Consider the following 19,476-nt stretch of genomic DNA (forward strand, 5'->3'; position numbering starts at 1 on the left):
TTTATTTAAAATGAATTCAGTGTTTCGCACATTTCACAGATCAACACCAGGTTTCCTGATGGTTGTACCATGAAAGGGTGGGGAGGAGGGTGGGGCCCTGAGATCAAACATCTGGAAAGCCGGTTTTGTCTCTTGACCTCATCATCCTCCTATCCCAGTGAATTTTGTTGTGGCCAATGGAAGAGATGTCCCCAATGTACCTTTCTCTTTTTTTTGAGACAGAGTCTGGCTCTGTCACCCAGGCTGAAGTTGCAGTACAGTGGTATGACCTTGGCTCACTGCAATCTCCACCTCCCAGGTTCAAGAGATTCTCCTGCCTCAGCCTCCTGAGTAGCTAAGATTACAGGTACATGTCACCACGCCCAGCTAATTTTTGTATTTTTAGTAGAGATGGAGTTTCATCATGTTGGCCAGGCTGGTCACAAACTCCTGACCTCAAGTGATCCACCCACCTCGGCCTCCCAAAATGCTGGGATTACAGGTGTGAGCCACTGTGCCTGGCCCCTAATGTACCTTTAACATCTAAATGGAACAGAACAGAATGGATTTGAACATGTCTTCTTCACAGTGACTGGAAATCACAGACATAGATCAAAAATGTTGAACCTAAACACAAGAGAAGTCCTTTGGGATAAATGAAAAACCAGGAAGCTTAACTCTATTTAACATGATATCCTTAGTTCCTGTTTTTCAAAAAGTCTAATACTTCTACCCATAAATTAGTTATTAAGTAGTTACTAACAGTCTAGCAGTTAGGTTTCAAAAGCTAGGATGTGGTCCCTGACCAGGAAGGGCAGTGTCGATAACCAACATCTGCTACAGACCTGGGATAAGCCAGGTCATGGTTTTGTGCTCTCTGCCCATAAGCAGCTCACTTGACATTCTTAGCCCAGCAAGATCAACCCATTCACAGACAAGAAACTGAGATGCCAGAGAACGATTAAGCAAGTTGGCCAAGATGACACACAGCTACTAACTGGCAGAGTACATATTCATGCTTCATTCTACTAGTCTTCAAGGCTAAGGGTTTATATTCTAACTAGAAAGAGAAAACACACATGTGAATTTATTCAGCAGCATTGCTTTCAGATTCCACTCCACACTCCACATGACATGCTAGACTCCCTGAGGTCTGGTCTTGGTCTAGCTTATTTCCCACTAGACCACTGCTGTCTTACTAAATCCACACCATATCCGGTATTGGTATGTCCTTCCTTCCTATTTGCCTATGGCTTTGCTCTGCCTAGGATTTTGCCATCTCTCACCCTCATCCTCCCTAGGTGTTTTCAAGGGCCCCTTTGCCAGGACACCTTCCAGGGTGGTTACACTCATGCACTTCTTCCCACAGCTGGTATCTGCCTCCCTCCTCAAACTTAAATGTAGGCCCCAGGGCAGAGCCAAGCAGCTCTCCTTACACATCTCTTCCTGCCATCCCTTCAGACTCCAGAGCCCTGGCTTGATCTACTTCACTGTCCCCACCCCGTTTTTAATGGCCCCTTTAGGACCAACAGGTTTGTTTGCTTTAATGATGGAAATGGGCCAAATATGAGAAAGTTTTAAAAACTGAAACAGTCCAAAGCTTTGCTCTAGAGATGGCAAGGTGGCAGCCTGTGGGCCACATCTGGGCAGAAGACACACTTTGTTTAGCCCATACAGAGTGTTTTAAAAATTGGATTGGGCCAGGTGTGGTGGCTTACACCTGTAATCTCAGAACTTTGGGAGGCTAAGGCAGGCAGATCATCTGAGGTCAGGAGTTCAAGACCAGCCTGACCAACATGGCAAAACCCTGTCTCTACTAACAACACAAAAAATAGCCAGGCATGGTGGCGTGCACCTGTAATCCCAGCTACTTGGGATACTGAGGCAGGGAGAGTCACTTGAACCCAGGAGGGGGAGGTTGCAATGAGCCGAGATTGCACCATTGCAGTCCAGCCTGGGCAACAGAGTGAGACTGTCTCAAAAAAAAAAAAAGAAAAATGGATTGAATGGTCAATTAAAATCACAAGAAAAACTAGGTTTCTGGATTCTCTTGAAAAATTAAAAGATCTGGCAAAATCTCAGAGTGGCATTCCTGCCCAGCAATGCTAGGTAGAAACTGAAGAATATTTTATTTTTTTAATTAATTAATTATTTTTAACTAGAAACAGGGTCTTACTTGCCCATGCTGGAGTGCAGTGCTGCGATCATGGTTCACCGTGAACTCCTGGGCTCCAGTGATCCTCCCCACTTAGCCTCCCAAGTAGCTGGGATTACAGGCATGTGCCATGGCACCTGGCTCAAAAGGAACATTTCAAAGGCATGCCTTGAACCAGCCGTCCACTCCCAGTTCCCCCGAACATCGTAGTGTCTCTCAGACCTGGCTCAGTCATTCACTGATCTTATCTGCCTGACCCAGAGGGCACTTACACCTGTGCCTCTGTGACTTCTTTGTTCCTAGATGGTCAATGGAAGACCTCAAAGAGGAGGCGGCTTTTGAATGGGCCCTTGAAAGATGGATACAGCTGTTGTGCAGTTTTACTTTACAGAGTAAAACCTCAGCTAACTTTACCACCCTTTTCCGATACTTCCCGTTTTCTCTAGGACAGCACGTTTCTGCCACCTGCATTCTGGAATCAAGACACCTTGAGTTCCCATTCAGTCTTTGTCATTTACCAAGTGAGTGAATTTGAAAACCTGGACAAGTTACCTAACTTTTCAGATTAGCCTCCTGCAAAATGGAGATGACATTAGAATCTACCTCACAGTATTGTTCTTTCTTTTTTGAGATGGAGTCTTGCTCTGTAGCCCAGGCTTGAGTGCAGTGGTGCAATCTTGGCTGACTGCAACCTCTGCTTCCCTGGTCCTGGTTCAAGCAGTTCTCCTGCCTCAGCCTCCCAAGTAGCTGGATTACAGGCATCCCCAGCAAATTTGTGTATTTTTATTAGAGACAAGGTTTTACCATGTTGTCCAGGCTGGTCTTGAACTCTTGGGATCTCGGGATCTACCTGCCTTGGCCTCCCAAAGTACTGGGATTATAGGCATGGGCCACTGCACTCCTTCTCTCTCTCTCTCTTTTTTTTTTTTTTTTTTGAGATGGAGTTTCATTCTTGTTACCCAGGCTGGAGTGCAGTGGCGTGATCTCAGCTCACTGCAACCTCCACCTCCCGGGTTCAAGGGATTCTCCTGCCTCAGCCTTCTGAGTAGCTGGGATTACAGGTGCCCACCACCACGCCCAGCTAATTTTTGTATTTTGTTTTAGTAGAAAACCGTTTCACCATATTGTCCAGGTTGGTCTTGAACTCCTGAACTCAGAAGATTGGCCCGACTTGGCCTCCCAAAGTGCTGGGATTACAGGCGTGAGCCATCATGCCTGGCCCAGTATTATTGTTATGAGGAGTAAATAAAATGTCACATATTAATCTCTCAGGACTTAGTTTTACTATTATTATTATTATTTTTTTTTTTTTGAGACGGAGTTTCACTCTTGTTACCCAGGCTGGAGTGCAATGGCGCAATCTCGGCTCACCGCAACCTCCGCCTCCTGGGTTCAGGCAATTCTCCTGCCTCAGCCTCCTGAGTAGCTGGGATTACAGGCATGCACCACCATGCCCAGCTATTATTTTGTATTTTTTAGTAGAGACGGGGTTGCACCATGTTGACCAGGATAGTCTCGATCTCTTGACCTCGTGATCCACCTGCCTCGGCCTCCCAAAGTGCTGGGATTACCGGCATGAGCCACCGCACCTGGCCTTTTACTATTTTTTTTTTTTTTTTTTTTTTGAGACGGAGTTTCGCTCTTGTTACCCAGGCTGGAGTGCAATGGCGCGATCTCGGCTCACCGCAACCTCCACCTCCGGGGTTCAGGCAATTCTCCTGCCTCAGCCTCCCGAGTAGCTGGGATTACAGGCACGCACCACCGTGCCCAGCTAATTTTTTGTATTTTTAGTAGAGACGGGGTTTCACCATGTTGAACAGGATGGTCTCCATCTCTCGACCTCGTGATCCACCCGTCTCAGCCTCCCAAAGTGCTGGGATTGGCCTTTTACTATTATTTTTATTAATATTATTTTAAATGAGGGGTTGGCATTTTTTATAAGGGACAGATAGTAAATGTTTTAAGGTCTGTGTGGTAGTGTCTGCTGCAACTGCCCAACTCTGCCACTATAGTGTAAAAGCTGCCAGATACCATTTGTAAGCAACTGGGCACGGCTCTGTGCCAGCAAAACTTTATTTTTCAGCCTGGTCAACATGGCAAAATCCCATCTCTACAAAAAAAATACAAAAATTAGCTGGGCATGGTGGTACCTGCCTGTAATCCCAGCTACTCAGGAGGCTGAGGCACAAGAATCACTTGAACCTGGGAAACAGAGGTTGCAGTGAGGTGAGATCATGCCATTACACTCCAGCCTGCGTGACAGAGAGAGACACTATCTCAAAAACAAATAAACAAGGCTGGGTGTGATGGCTTACACCTGTAATCCCAGGACTTTGGGAGGCCGAAGTGGATGGATTGCTTAGCCTCAGGAGTTCAAGACCAGCCTGACCAACATGGTGAAACTTTATCTCTACTAAAAATACAAAAATGAGCCAGGTGTGTTGGGGGGCACCTGTAATCCCAGCTACTCTGGAGGCTGAGGCAGGAGAATCACTGGAACCTGAGAGGAAGAGGTCGCAGTGAGCTGAGATTGCGCCATGTACTCCAGCCTGGGTGACAGAGTGAGACTCTGTCTCAAACAAACAAACAAACAAGACAGGTAGTAGACCAGACTTGGCTCTAGGGGATTTAGTTTGCCTTAGCTTGCCCTGTTTTCAACCATCTCCACAGACAAATGACGTACATTAGCTCTAAATGTGCACCCAGATGTCTGGATGATACTAGACCAATAGGTGCCTCCAGTGGGCATCAGTGGGCATCTCTAATCTGGCTCCTAGATTCACCAAGGCCAAGCCCAGCCCAGAAGCCATCTTGCAGGGAGGCTGCTCTCATCTCCACACCTTGCCTAGAAACGTCCCAGTCTTCACCCCCAGATCCCTTTAGACCTCAACCCAAATGACATTTCTCTTAACATGCCTCCTGAGACCTTTCCGACAAAATCATGTACCCCTGGCATAGAAACTTGTATTTTCCCTTCATTACTGTATCATAAAATCACCCCTTTGTTTGTGATAGGTTATTTACTAGGTTGCAGCAGAGACTACCACACAGACCTTAAAACATTTACTATCTGGCCCTTATAGAAAATGCCAACCCCTTGTTTAAAATAATATTAATAAAAATAATAGTAAAACGAAGTCCTGACAGATTAATATGTGACATTGCCTGATAGTAAGCTCCATGGGGGCAGGATCTGCCTGGTTTTCCACCTCTCTCTCTCCGGTGCCCAGTGTGGGCTGCACACAAAATCACGCTGGAGGTACTGAGTCTGAGACTCCTCTCCTGTGAAATGTGAGAAAGGCGCTATGTGGCCCTTTGAAAGTGTATTACCCGTGTGTAGGGTATTACTATTATCTGGGTATCAGTCAACTGTGAAAGTCCCCAAAGAGCAGGAAAGAAGCTTTCATGAAGACTCAAAGAACAGGTCAGTATATAGTGAAAGTCCCAATGCTGATGTTGAGACTTCTCAATATATTCTAAAGTTATAATGAGAAACAAAGGTCACCCACTGGTCTTGGCAGCACTGCTGATTAACATGGGTTTCAATCCTGGCTTTGAGTGTCACCTATGTGTGACCTTGGGTAAGTTCCTTTAACTTCTGTTGGCCTCAGCTGCATCATCCACAAAGTATGAAAATGTCAAAAACACTACTGGCATTATAGACTAACCATGAGAATTAAATGAGATATTTTGTTTATATTTAATTTATATGTTAATAAATTTGGGATGCCTGACACATAAAAGGTTACTAAATAATGGAAAATGCTGTGACTCTGACTTCACTGAAAACACTGTGGGTGGCTGGGCACAGTGGCTCACGCCTGTAAACCCAGCACTTTGAGAGGCCGAGGCAGGCAGATCACGAGGTCAAGAGATCGAGACTATCCTGGCCAACATAGTGAAACCCCATCTCTACTAAAAATATAAAAATTAGCCGGGTGTGGTGGTGCGTGCCTGTAGTCCCAGCTACTCAGGAGGCTGAGGCAGGAGAATCACTTCAACGCGGGAGGTGGAGGCTGCGGTGAGATTGTGCCATTGCACTTCAGCCTGGGCAACAGAGTAAGACTCCGTCTCAAAACAACAACAACAACGAAAGAAAACATCATAGGTGAAAATTTTGCAGATGGTTTTTGGAAGGAGAAAAGTCAGGCATTTTCTCTGGGCTGTGAATACACAGAGAAGAGAAAGCATTCTAGAAGGAAGCGTTGTGGTTCTAAAACTAAAATGTATGGAGATGGTTTTCCCTCCATTTGGGACAAATTAATCAAGTTGCTTCTTCTTACTATAGGAGAGTAAATGTGCTCTCTGAGGAAAGAAATCTTTGTGTACTAGTCACTCACTGTTCACTATTATATCCCCAGCACAGAGACTGACTCAGAGTAGTTACATAGTAGATACACGCTTCTGAATGATGAAACCATCCATGAGTATCAGATGTTGGCAGAAGTACCAATCCCTTTGTTACCAACATTGCCACCTTTTGGCAAAGTTTTTCTTCAGCCAATATAAATAGCATCCCATTAGCAGGCCCTCCAGCTTTCAGGAAAAATTATGGAAATGAAGGTGACATCCAGTCCGGGATCCTGAATATCAATCCTGGCTTCTGTGTAATCGCTGACTCTCTGGTAAGTATCCTTTCATTCCAATAAAGTCCATACTCTCCATGAGTTGTTTTATAAAAGTGATGTCCCCAGCTGGGCACAGGGCTCACGTCCATAATCCCAGCACTTTGAGAAGTTGAGGCAGGTGGATTGCCTGAGCTCAGGAGTTTGTGACGACCAGCCTGGGCAACACGGTGAAACCCTATCTCTATTTTTAAAAAATACAAAAAATTAGCCAGGCATGGCGGCGTGCGCCTGTAGTCCCAGCTACTCAGGAGGCTGAGGCAAGAGAATTGCTTGAACCTGGGAGGCAGAAGTTGCAGTGAGCCAAGATTGCGCCACTGCACTCCAGCCTGGGTGACAGAGCAAGACTCTGTCACACACACACACACACACACACACACACACACACATACACACACACAAAGTGATGTCCCCCATGGCACCATCCACTGGTATGAGACAGGACACTGGAATGACCTACCAGGAACACACCCATGGGAAGCACTTGCCTACTTTCCTCAGGGCATGACCTCAAGAGAGCAGCCCCTTCCCCAAACAGCAGACCAGAGTGTAGTGCCTGAGAAAAACTGAATCCTGGTTCCACTTCTGTCACTTGCTGGTTCTAAGGATATGCCCAAGACTTTTCTGGGCCTTAGGGACTGCATCTATTAAATAAAGAGGGCTGGGTTTGTTCTCCTCAGTCTCTTTTATCTTGTTGTCCTGTAAGTCTACTAAAATGTCCATGGCAAATTAGACATGAGCCTTTCTCTTAAATAATCATGGCAATTCTTCTTGACCAACCTTATCAACAATACCAAGGGACTTTAAGCTAGTCAAGCCTAAAAGCAAACATCTTGGCAGATGGCAGAGCCAGAGGGACCAACTTTACCAATGGATACACCAAAGTTCCAGCCAGGAAAATTCTCTGAGAACATTATCAATGACCTGCTCTGCATCTGACCTTCACTGGTCTGCCCTTTTCCTTGTCTCACCAGCGTCTTTTCCATAATGCAAATTTCCAACCAGAACACTGTCAAAGTTTCATAGTCACAGAAGAAAGACAATGAAACCTAAGCCTATCACATTGAGGAAAGTCTCAGGACAAGGGAAAGGGTGAGAACATTTTTATTCTCTGATACTGTATCTGGCTAATGTGCCTTATTTCTAGTTATACTCTGAGCTGAGCTCAAACTAGATAATGGCAAGCAAAAATTGAAACAAAGGGAAAACAGTATGTCAAAACTGTTTCCATCTCATTTTCCACAAGAGAGCTTAGGGCAAGACTAGTGACAAGCAACTAGAGGGTAACTTGGCCTGTTATCTCTGTAGCATGGGAGCCTTCCCTTGTAGGGGTTAAAAAAAACCATAAGTATGTATGGGTAATGTATACAGAGATAACAGGACAAGCTATCTGTGTGTGTGTATGTGTATATATACAACATATATATACATACGCACATAATTATATACATGCATTTACATTTTTATTTTCTCCAGCTGTATTGAAGTATATTTGACTCACAAAATAGTGTACATTTAAGTATACAATATGGCGATCGTATATATTTAAGGTATACAATGTGATGATTTGATGTACATATATATCATGAAGATGACCACAATCAAGTTAATTAACATTCATCACCTCACACAGTTATCTTTTTCTGGTGTGGTGATCAACACTTAAGATCTACTCTGTAAGCAAATTTCACACATACGACATAGTACCATTAACTATAGTCACTGTGCTGTACATTACATCTCCAGATAGAAGATGAATGCATAAATAAGATAAATATATTATAACTAAAAGTTTGTACCTTTCACCAACATCCTATAATATACTTATTTTAAAAATATATTCCTCCCTTAAGAAGAATACACAGTGAGTTTAAATTATTTGCACTTAGTACTTTGTCTCCAGTTATACTGTGTTCTTTTGTGCTTGTGAAACAACATGTGCTTTAATTAGCAAATATCTGTAAATAATTTACTCGCCTTTCAAATACAATAGAACAATGGAGTCGATTTTCACATACATTTACCAAGCAAGTATCCTGGGTCATAAGCCAGACTCTCTCATTGTTCAATAACTATATCAAGCTGTCTAACTCTTGCTGCCCTCCTGGGTGGAAGGTTGGGGTAGGGAGTAGAAACCCAAGTTCCAGTAGCAACATCCCATTTTGCAAGGCCCCGGAAGGCAAGCGCAGACGGTTGTCCAGCCCATGCTAAAACAAACTCTTACACCCCTAACCCTAGAACCTTCCCCAAGAAGCATGGAAGTGAGCCAAGAGCAAAGGGTGCTGGCGTAATGAGGGCAGGACAAAGGCACCCTTCTGCCCCCTGCCCCCCAAACCCCGAAAGCAGAAGACAAAAAACCTAAGGCACAATGTATGGCCTATGAATCACGGCATTTCATCTAGGCTCTGCAGGGTTAAAACTGGGTGCCGTGTGTGCAGTGCAAAGAAAGATGTTAAATCAAATGAGAATGACTGCTCCAGGACTGGAGGCACTATTATTTTGAATAAGATTGAAAAGGCCAGAAAAAGCAATTCAAAAACATTTCAATTATGTATTTCCCAGAACTACATCTCTGAGCAACTAATGCAAATGTTACCACCACAATAAAACTTCTCCCCACATATAAAACAGGTTGAACAGCATATACTTTATATATCATATGCATATTTTTGACTATTAATAAAAAATTCAAAATCTGTGTATGCTTTACTCTCCTAAGCAATACAGTAATTATGATTAAGGGACAAGCAGCACAAAAAGAGCCAATTTATCTTACTCGTGCTCAGGAATACTATTGTGTAACTAAGCAACTAAAGACAAAATATGGTCTAATTAATTCACTCCTATGCTTATTTAAAAGACACAATTAGAACATTTTTATTTTCCAGCTTGCACAGTAGCTCAACATGCTTGAGGGTGTAGAAAGCAAAGCCCATTATTCTCAAAGACAAGAGTTTAATGTTTAGTGCCACTGATCAGGCTTGGAACTCAACTATAGGGTGGAGGGGGTGTTTCATAGCCCGAGTGTGCTTCAGCTATGAGAAAAGAAAGGTGGGGAAAAAGATGTTTATGGGGTCACAAGACTGACTAGCAACATGTGGCCTCTGCAGTCTGGAGTTCTTACTGGGCCACAGGAATGGAGATGTGACTGTGAGTTTGGTGGTCATATGCCAAGGACACACACCACTGTGTGTCTATTTATACAGCCACAAAGATCCTACAGAAAATTCACATAATTAAACCACCCATCCTAGACTGCGTGATAAATGTCAAATATCCATCTTTAACGCTGCTAACAGTGCATCTGATTTTAAAAGCAGAATTAATTTACGCAAGTGTGTGCGAGAGATGGATGCCATTAGCATGACTCTAAAGCACCCTTTCAATAATCATCATCATCTGTGTGTTTGAAATGTGTTGTCGATACTGATGCTCACAGTCCAGGGCATGAGGGCCGTACTCTGGAGGGTTAAGGCCAAGGTTCTCATCTCCAGCAAGTCAGTGAAGGAATACAGTGTGGCCAGCAAAATCCATCCTTGGATTTGTGTGAGTGTAGATTCTTCAAGGAATGAAGGAATCCATGACCACATCTCTGAGAGGCAAATGAATCCTTAAGCCAACAATCGATAAATTTGTTTTAAATTTCCTTAAAAGCCAAGGCAACGGGTAATCACTAGCTACAATATTATTCTGAGTAGGAGATGGCAAATATCCAACTACATTGGCTATAAAAAAAAATGACAAGTGAATGCATTTGATTCAAGCAATTATATTCTGGATATTGGTTAAAACTAGACTTTGATAAATGAGCTTGAGTCATATATCACTAGATGCCACTATGAACAATGGTATGCTTTATTAATAATTAATAATGAAGTATTTACATGTATGGACTCTTGTATTTCATAAAAAGAACATTTCCTTAGTGTGTGCCTGATAATCTGATTGTTAAGAGAGGTTTTAATTGCTTACAATTTTGAGGCACTATCAAACATGTGGCCTAGTTAAGACCATCAGCCTGAAAAACATGCTGGCTTGGGTGAACTGCCAACCAACACGAGGTGAGGAGTGACTCTTCTTTCCTGAAATTTAGTCTTTTCATAGGTTGCCACCCCAAAGCCCTGACTTTTTATGGATTGACTGCTGAAGATTGGAAAAGTACCCAACAAGGTAAGAGATGCTGGCTCCAGCCTGATCATTCAGTCCCAAATATTTGCTCATTTCTTTGGTGGGTGCTCCTAAGAAAAAAATCACTTCCCATGTTTTCACATCCTACGGTGCAAAATGACTACAGACTTTGGAAGAGAAAGAAGTATGAGACAGAGTCCTGGATCTGGTCTACATGTGGATGACCGGTCACTGGTCCTCTGTCAGAAAGAAACTGGGTAAAGCTTAAAGAAGGTAAGAGTGTAAGAAGGAGTTTTAATTATGTGGTTCAGTCACTCAAAAAATACTCACTGAATAGCAATGAATATTGTGGAGGACCCAAAGGTGAATAAGGCGCAACCTCCCTGCTCCTCAGAACAGCACTGTGATGGGGAGTGTAGGTAAAGGAAAAGAACACAGATAATTATAAGGCACAAGGTGCAAAATGCACAAGAGGTTACAGCCAACTACTGGACAATAAGCTCCCTGGGAATAGTGATTTTTGTCTGTCTTGTTCATGCTGTACCCCCAAAGCCTAGAATAGGATCTGGCACATAGTGGGTGCTCTACAATACATGTCCAGAGGGTAAGAATTCAAAGATGAAGACAGTACTTCCTAATTTCCAGAAAGATTAAGAAAGCCTACAAATAAATAGTGATCTCAATTCATCTCAACTTAAACTAAGGAACTCAGATGGAAAGAGTCTGATGGCTTTTCTGTGACCACTCTCTGTCTACAAAGGCAGTCTGGGAACTCCTTGAGGGCAGAGGTCATTCTTCTTCATCTCTTGTATCCAAGTGCCAGCACACAGTAGGTCTTCAATCAACATCTGAGAAAATTAATAAAATCTTTTTCCAAAAGACATGATGGTTGGGAGCCTTCCTTTAGATGCCTATTTATTACATGTATTATCAGCACAATTTACTGATGTGTTGTGTCTCATATTGCTTTTATATTTTAGATGGGCAGATCTCATCTCCTTATCAAGATTGATAAATTTATTCATAAAAAGGGTCACATCACAAATCATTTTCCATCTTTCTCTTCACCTAGCAGAGCACTGAGTATACAGGACTTCACAAGTAGTTTTTGATTAACTCAAGATAGACAATACTAATTTGGCTGGAGTTTCGATCTTAACCATACAAAATATAATTTATTTAATTCATTTTCAAATTTTAATGTCCTAGAATCAATGTTGAAATTGGATTGGATATGTAAAAGCTAATAATATTAATGTTCAATTTCGTATTACTTAAGTTTCTTATGTTTCTGATGTTACTAGTTCTTGGTCAAAACTCAAGCAAGGAACAAAAACAGGTACACAATCATCTACCTTATTTCAGATCAACCACATAGGCCAGGTCAGCAAACTTCTTCTGTAGAAAGCCAGATAATAAATATTTCCACTTTGCCAGCAATCTGGTAACTGTCAAAACAACTCAACTGCTGTTGGAGCCTAAGAGCAGCCATAAACAATTCATAAACAAATTAGTGTGGCCACATTCCAATAAAGCTTTATTCACAAAAACAGGCAGTGGGCCAGATTTGGCCTTCAGGCCTTATTTGGCTGACCCTTGTCACAGTCCAGTAATTTCTCTCCATGTAATTCTTTACATTCGTTCGTATCTTTGTTCAAAGAAGCCTGCTTGCTAGAGAGTAAAATTCGTTTTTGTAGCTTAAGATGATTACTAAAAATAAACAATAACTATTATAAGTGCAATCATTATTCATTAAACTCTCATGTGTAGGTACTATGCTAGATTCAGGACGGTTTTCATTATTATCTCTGATTCTCCCAGCACAGTAGAGCTCATTAAATCCATTTTACAGAGGAAGAAACTGAGATTTAAAAAAGTTAAAGCAATTGCCTAAGGCCAGCGTGGTCTCAGAAATATCTGAAAAATTACCTTATGGCTATAGACCAAGACTGAGGAGCTATACAAAAAGAAGAAAGGCCAATCCAGCACCTTCTAGATTTCAGAATGTGTCTGTCTAACTCCAGATATGATCAAATCAGGCAATCTTTTGGAAAAAAAAAAAAAAGAATCCTGCTGATCCAGTTGAAAGTTTACTTCTGCAGTGCAATGTATATCCTTAAGACACTATATTTTGCTGACACAGATAAAGCCAATGTAGAGATGAAAGGTAGCCTGATTTGGTAGGACTTGGATGCCCATATGTCCTAGCAAAGTAACCTAGGTGCCATTCCCTCACACAGAAAGCCTTCTTCAGCAAGCTCTATGGTAGTGGTTTCAAACTTCAGTGAGAACAATGCTACTATATTAACAATAAGAACAACAATCAACCATTATTGAAGTATCTACTATGTGTCAACCTCAGGCATATACATTTTACATATATTAATTTATATAATCCTTAAAATAATCCTAGGAAATAAGGACTGTATTTCCACTTCACAGATGAGAAAACTGAGGCACAGAGAGTTTAGAATTTGTCCAAGATCACACAGCTAGACTGAGACTGTTAAAATATTTAAAATTCAGACTCCTAGGCCCAACTCCAGATATTCTAATTGAGTAGATTTCAACAAGGGTCCCAAATTTGCATTTTTACCATTTTTTTAAACTCAGTAGTGAGGCTGGTGATAACCAAACCACTTTTAGAAATCCTGAATGCATGTTAGAATCTGTACTATCCAGGTATGCCTGATCTTGATACCTGGAAATTGTTAGCTCAGCCATCCACATTCGCCATTGGAAGTGACCAACCACAGCTGGGATTCTTGTAAAATCCCAGCGATGGCTGGTTAGGCTGAAATCCAAGCTCGCATATCCAACCATATTAAGTGGGTATATTGCCAATAGATTAAGCACTTGGCAATTTGAAAATGAATGTAATCAGAAGTTATCCAGTAACAGAACCAATTAGCCGGCTACTTCGCCATTTTCCTCCTCTGAAGAGCTACTGGCTGAATGTGGCAATTGTAAGTAATTACTAAAGACATTTAACTCCTTGCACATGGCCCTGCTATTCATTTTCATGGTAATTTAAGACAGTATCATTTTTAGGTCCACAAACCTCCACAGGGACATAAAAGTTATTATTTTTTTATTTATAAAGTTAAGAAGATTAAGAGCAAAGGTCACTATAATCGTAATTCTTTTTATTTGAGCACTTTACAGTATATAAAGTTATTTTGTCTATACATCCTCTTGATCTTCATCAGCAATCTATAGTCATCCCTACTATGTTCCCATTTTGCAGCTGAAGAAACTGAGGCTCCAAGTACTTATGATTGTTCAAGATTAAGCAAATAGCAAGTTGCAGAATCAAAATGTGACTTTTCTTGAATGCTTTTCCTTAACTCCAATTGCCAACACTGGAAATATTACATATGAAGGCATCGGTGTATATAAGCATATAAATCAACACCATCATTATTAAAATGAATAGTAAATTGTTAATGATTGTTAATAACTATTAAAATATAACTGGTATCATTATACATCACTGATTAGAATTAGCTGAACTTTATAGGATAACGATGGTTTTGCTACCTAGACATCCGGTGGCCTTTGGCAAAGCTGATTAAGTAATTACAATTCTAAAATGTCTGAGGGACTGTCCACATTAGTATTTACTGCTAAAATAAATATGAAAGCTCTGCTTTCAAGGGTAGGTTTCACTGGGGAGAAAAGAGAATCTTGAAGTTCAAGGAGACCTGGGTTCTAGCCTGGTGACCTTTGACAAATCACATAACCTTTCCAAGTCTATGTCCCCAACTGTAAAATGGATCTACCAAGTCCTGCCTTACCCAGCCTCCAACCATAATTATAAAAATAATGAAAAAATATTCCAAAAACAAACAAACAAACAAAACAAACCATCTGCAAATCACAGCAAACCACACAGGGACGCTATTTCTAATCTTGCACAATGATCATTTTTCTGCTTTTAGAACTGACGTCTTTACATTTCAAGAAATCATAAAAAGGCAGAATGATTCTCTTAAACCAAAAAAAGCATACTGAGTCCTGGCTGTCCTTTGGAAATGGATGCTGATGTCAGCTCAATCAAGAAATTATTAACCTCCATTTGGTTACTTAAAATAAACTGTACTGGTTGATTAAATGTGCTGAACATTTTCTCCAAGTAACAGTGCATATCACCAAGAAATCTTTCTCTTTCAGTTACATATTGCGAATGGCAAATGCATCATTCAAAACTATTTAAAATCAATAATAAAAATCATTTAAATGTATATAAACAAGTTAATGGAGTAAGTGAAAACAAAGCAAATTTCTTAATGAGAAGGCCCTGTTGCCCCCTCTAGGTGCCAGCAGTAAATGCTGGTTTCTGTAAAGCTCTCCTCCAGAGGAGACTGCTGCTGCTATTCTGCTAATGAATGACTAACTTAGGCCAGTGGGGAAATGACATCACCAGGGTGGAAAACCGATCCGCATTGGGAAACTTTCTACCTGCTTTACATTTGTCATAATTATTTTGCACAATGCAGCCTGCATTTGCATAATTTTGAGGCGTGTCATTATCTCAATTGAAAATTGTTTTAATATGGCTGAATAATTCACAATGACATCAGCCAAAGTCCTAATGAAATATACAAGTATAATCATACAGCTAATTACCAGCCGTGTTAGCATTAAAAAACAAATCATGCATAATATTAGACGATGTATATGCAGCTGAGGATTATAAATAGAGCCATCTCCCTCCACAAACCCCCTAGAGTTTACTTTTAAATGGCAAGATTAATTTTCTCAGGTAGGCTCATATAGCAGTGACAAAATGCACAGAGCATTACAATGGTTCCCTTTCAATTCCCCATAATGAACAATAAAAAAGAAATCGTGTATTTAAAAATATATCTATTCACTGTCAACACTTCTCGCAGATGCAACATTTGGCAAATATAGCCTTTATTCTTAAATCAGAATTCACCATTTAATTACACCAACAGAAATTAAAACTGGGCCAAGTGGGGTCAACTCGGGGTCTTTAAAAAATATCCCAATTTCAATACCGCCCCCGCCCCCGCCCCCCACACACAAAAAAAGTGACCACAAAATATCCCATAAAACACTGAATACTTTCCTCCTGGACTTAGTCAGATGTCTATTAGGCACCAGTTCTCTTCTGGATATTTAATCCTTCCCTTTTCCAGATCACAGGCCATGTTGAAGTAATAAATTTGAAAAGCAAATAATAAGAAATCAGGAGGGGGAGGGGGAGGAAGACAGCTGCGCAGGAAAGTTGGGTCGGGGGAGGGGGCTGAGCCAGACCTTGGGAGGGGGGAAAGAGCTCAACCTGTTGGTAGGTTGCAGGATTTTTCACAGTATTTCCAAACAACACCTTTTTAAAATTGCAGGCGGACGTCGGGAAATAGGAACATTTAAAAAGCAAAGCTGACGGGGGAGGGCGGAAGGGGGAGGTGAGCGCGGAGGTGGGAGGGGCTTATTTCCGAAAAGGCAGATTCGAGGGCGAACGTTTTGACGAAGTCCAGTAATTAACCGGCGTAGACCACTGACGGGTAATTCTATCCTGGGGAGAGGGAGTGAACAGGCGATGCCAAAAGTACTGTCAACTCCATCAGACCACGGAATTCTGGAAGGACTGGCAGCTCCGAGCCCCGGGATGAGTTAAACGGGAAACCATTCATTTAACAAAAAGATCCTTAGATCCTTACACCTACCTCGAAAGCTCGAGAGCCTGGCACAGCACTAGCTGCCCTCAAAAGTCTGTTTGATTGCCCTGCTCTCGCTCTGGCAACACAAAGCCTCGCCAGGCGGCCGTGCGCCCTCCCTCCCTGCTGAGACGTGGGCACAGACGCCCCAAAACCCCAAAATAGTTCCCCCCGATAGGTACCGCGGCGCTGAGGTCGGTCAGCTGACGAGGGGAGCCCGCAGAAATGCGGTCACACATGAAATGACAGAGCCGAAGGGAGGCGGCCGCCCTGGCGCCCGGTGACAGAGGGCTCACCTCCGGCGTCCTCCCGGGAGCGCGGCGAGCGCCCCCGCGGCCGCCCAGAAACGTGCCGGGGAGGCTCTGTCCCTCCCCGCCCTCCCCGGGAGCTCCGTCTGGGCACGGAGAACGCCGGACCCGCAGGGCCAGTGGGCGAGCACACACCCCTCTGCCCTCCCCTCCCCCGCCCCCGTCCCACACACCCCCGAAGATCGCGCAGGAAGACGTCCACTTTTCGTGGAGTAATTGCAAACTAGAACATCAAATGGCTTGTCCGCGGGGAGGGGGAGTGGGCTAGAGATAGTTGTTAATGCTTAACGTGTTTGTGCCTGTTACACCACCGCTTTGAAATCCGCCCGGGCAGATCTGCAAGTTATTTGAATGTATTATTCCAGTACCTGTCATTTATCACTTTATTCAACACGTCTTTGCCAACTCAATAGCTTTTGATCTCATTCTGCCTCCATTTCGTAATTTCCGCCCTCTTAAACATATCAAATACTTACTTTAAAAAAAAGAGAGAACAATATCGAAACCCACCGAAAGAAATCCACCCAGACACGACCGAGCGAGACACGAAGGTAAATTTTCAAAAGGCAAAAAATATAAAAAGCATGTGATGTTCAAGAGGCAATAGCAGGAGAGCAAATGAACACACACACACACACACACACACACAATCCTTGAACAAAACCCTTCTCGAACAAGTTATTTGATCTTGACTAAAATCAGCAGTTGGATCCTCTTTGTAAAGCTGACAGCCAAACTCTGACAATGGTAAAATACTCGAGCCCCAGCTAGTGGCGCTACCCCTTTAAAAAAGGAGTCGATCCTGCTCGCCTGCAGAAGTGAATACAGTATTTTCAAGCTTGCCCTGTAATAAGCATTACTAGGGGGAAAAATAATAAAGAAAGAAAGAGGGACAGACAGGTTTACCACCTCGCCATGGTCGCTATTTCTGCCCTGGGGAGTGTCTTCTGGGAGGAAATAAAGTTTAGAGCTGGATAAAAGTTGCCGGCTGGTCCTCTCTTCCCACAACAGCTGGAGCTCCGCTATGCAAATCGGATCCTTTGGCGTACATCTTACAAAGAAAAAGTCGCCAAGGGACAAAATTCTTGGTTTGCCTTCAAGGTGGAATTGAAAAGCCTTGTAGAAAATGTAAGGTCCGTGCAAGCCACACGGTGAGCCGACCCACTGCAGGGGGGAAAAAACACCAAATAAATAATGTAGCCATCAGAGCACAAACATCTATTCCCAGACACATTTACACACAGACATCCACTCTCTTAATACAGACGATCCAACAGATATAACGCTGGGTGGAAAAATAATAGCACCCACAAATTTTCTGCCTCCCTTAAAAAAAAAAAAAAAAACTCAGCCCCCCCCCCCACCGCCACTTCTCCCCACCTCCCCATCTGAGGCGGTAAAATTACATTTTGTATGTATGATCAGTGCAGGGATTTTTTTAAACAATAAAAATGATTTGGGAGGATGCAGGGGGTAAAAGTTTGGTGAAAAGTTTGTGGGGGGTGTGGGTGGGTGCAGAGGTGTGGGTGAGCTGGGGGGTTGGGGGGTGCTGGGGGGTGCCGGGATCGGAGGAGCGGAGGAGAGCGAAATACCTGGAGTGAGTTGGGCTCCATCTCGACGTTCTGAATTGATTGAACTCAACATTCTCTCCAAACTTGTTGGCTTGAATGGATTGCATCAGGTCCTGGCAGGGAAACGCATTCTCTGCCTCCAGCCGGCGTAATGTCTCAATATAAAACTGAGCTCTTGCCTCCCTTTGGGCACCGAAATGATTGAAAATATGTCCTAATATTTCTATAACAACTCAATTTTCAGCTCCTGAAAAAACTATCTGGGTTTCCTTCCAAATATGGATTGATCAAATTCATAATCGAGAGAAAGGCGCCGTACGATCTCGGCGGGAAGAGGATGGATCAAGGCAAAAAACACATAGGAAGATTTGTAAAAATAAAAAGCACCCTAAAAAGTGTGTGAAGATGTGATTTCTCTCTCTCTAACCGCCCCTGTCTAGGGATATCGTCTGATGAGATTTTTGGAGAAGAGGAGGGCTAGCGAGCTTCGCTGTGCATCTGACAGGACCTGCTTGTATATGTCTAATATAAAGAACATTTCCTGCAGAGATTCCGGGGCGCTGCTCCTCTTTCTAATGCTCCTTAGCAGATTTGCTGTTATTAGACATGTAGATTTGTTTGATAGTTAAATTACGCTTCCTCACTGCCATGTTTTCGAGAACTAATCTGTTAAATTATCTTTTGATGCCTATTTACATGGAAGGGAAAAGTGGGTTATCGATTATATAAACATATAAATATTAATGCATTTGTTCGCTTCGCAAAAAAAAAATACTCAGAAAAAAAAAAAGACAAGTGAGCAGTGCACACACATCTTAGGATTTTGCAAACAATATTGAACGGACAGCGACTGCATTTAGGGACTGGAACAATAAACGATGCATGATAAATCAATAAATACGAGCAGCGAGTCTGCTCAGAATATGAATTCAGGCTCCCGGTTCTGCGTGTGCATTCTTTAATTTTGAAGTATATACACTAGTACGTGTTTACAATGCTGATGGACGCCAAGGGCGCTCTCAAATG

At 42.5% G+C, this 19,476-nt stretch overlaps 1 protein-coding gene across 6 annotated transcripts in view; it reads right to left on the minus strand.

Annotated features, from left to right (window-relative positions):
- The window catches only part of ARID5B (AT-rich interaction domain 5B), a 199,357-nt gene extending 180,854 nt beyond the window's left edge, over nt 1-18,503 (minus strand). For 3 of the 6 annotated variants that reach the window (XM_035268289.3, XM_035268288.3, XM_035268287.3), the window contains exons 1-2: nt 18,472-18,503; nt 17,789-18,043 (exon numbers count right to left, since the gene is read on the minus strand). In XM_035268289.3, the coding sequence (XP_035124180.1) occupies nt 17,789-18,043; nt 18,472-18,492 (276 nt within the window). In that variant the 5' untranslated portion in view covers nt 18,493-18,503. Of the gene's footprint in view, nt 1-16,580; nt 16,722-16,753; nt 16,992-17,788; nt 18,044-18,471 lie in introns of those variants that run through there. The other 3 variants (XM_035268290.3, XM_017979090.5, XM_078345861.1) reach the window with 3 other exon arrangements.
- Nucleotides 18,504-19,476: the final 973 nt, after the last annotated feature.

Source organism: Callithrix jacchus, chromosome 12, assembly GCF_049354715.1.
Source record: "Callithrix jacchus isolate 240 chromosome 12, calJac240_pri, whole genome shotgun sequence".
NCBI lineage: Eukaryota > Metazoa > Chordata > Mammalia > Primates > Cebidae > Callithrix > Callithrix jacchus.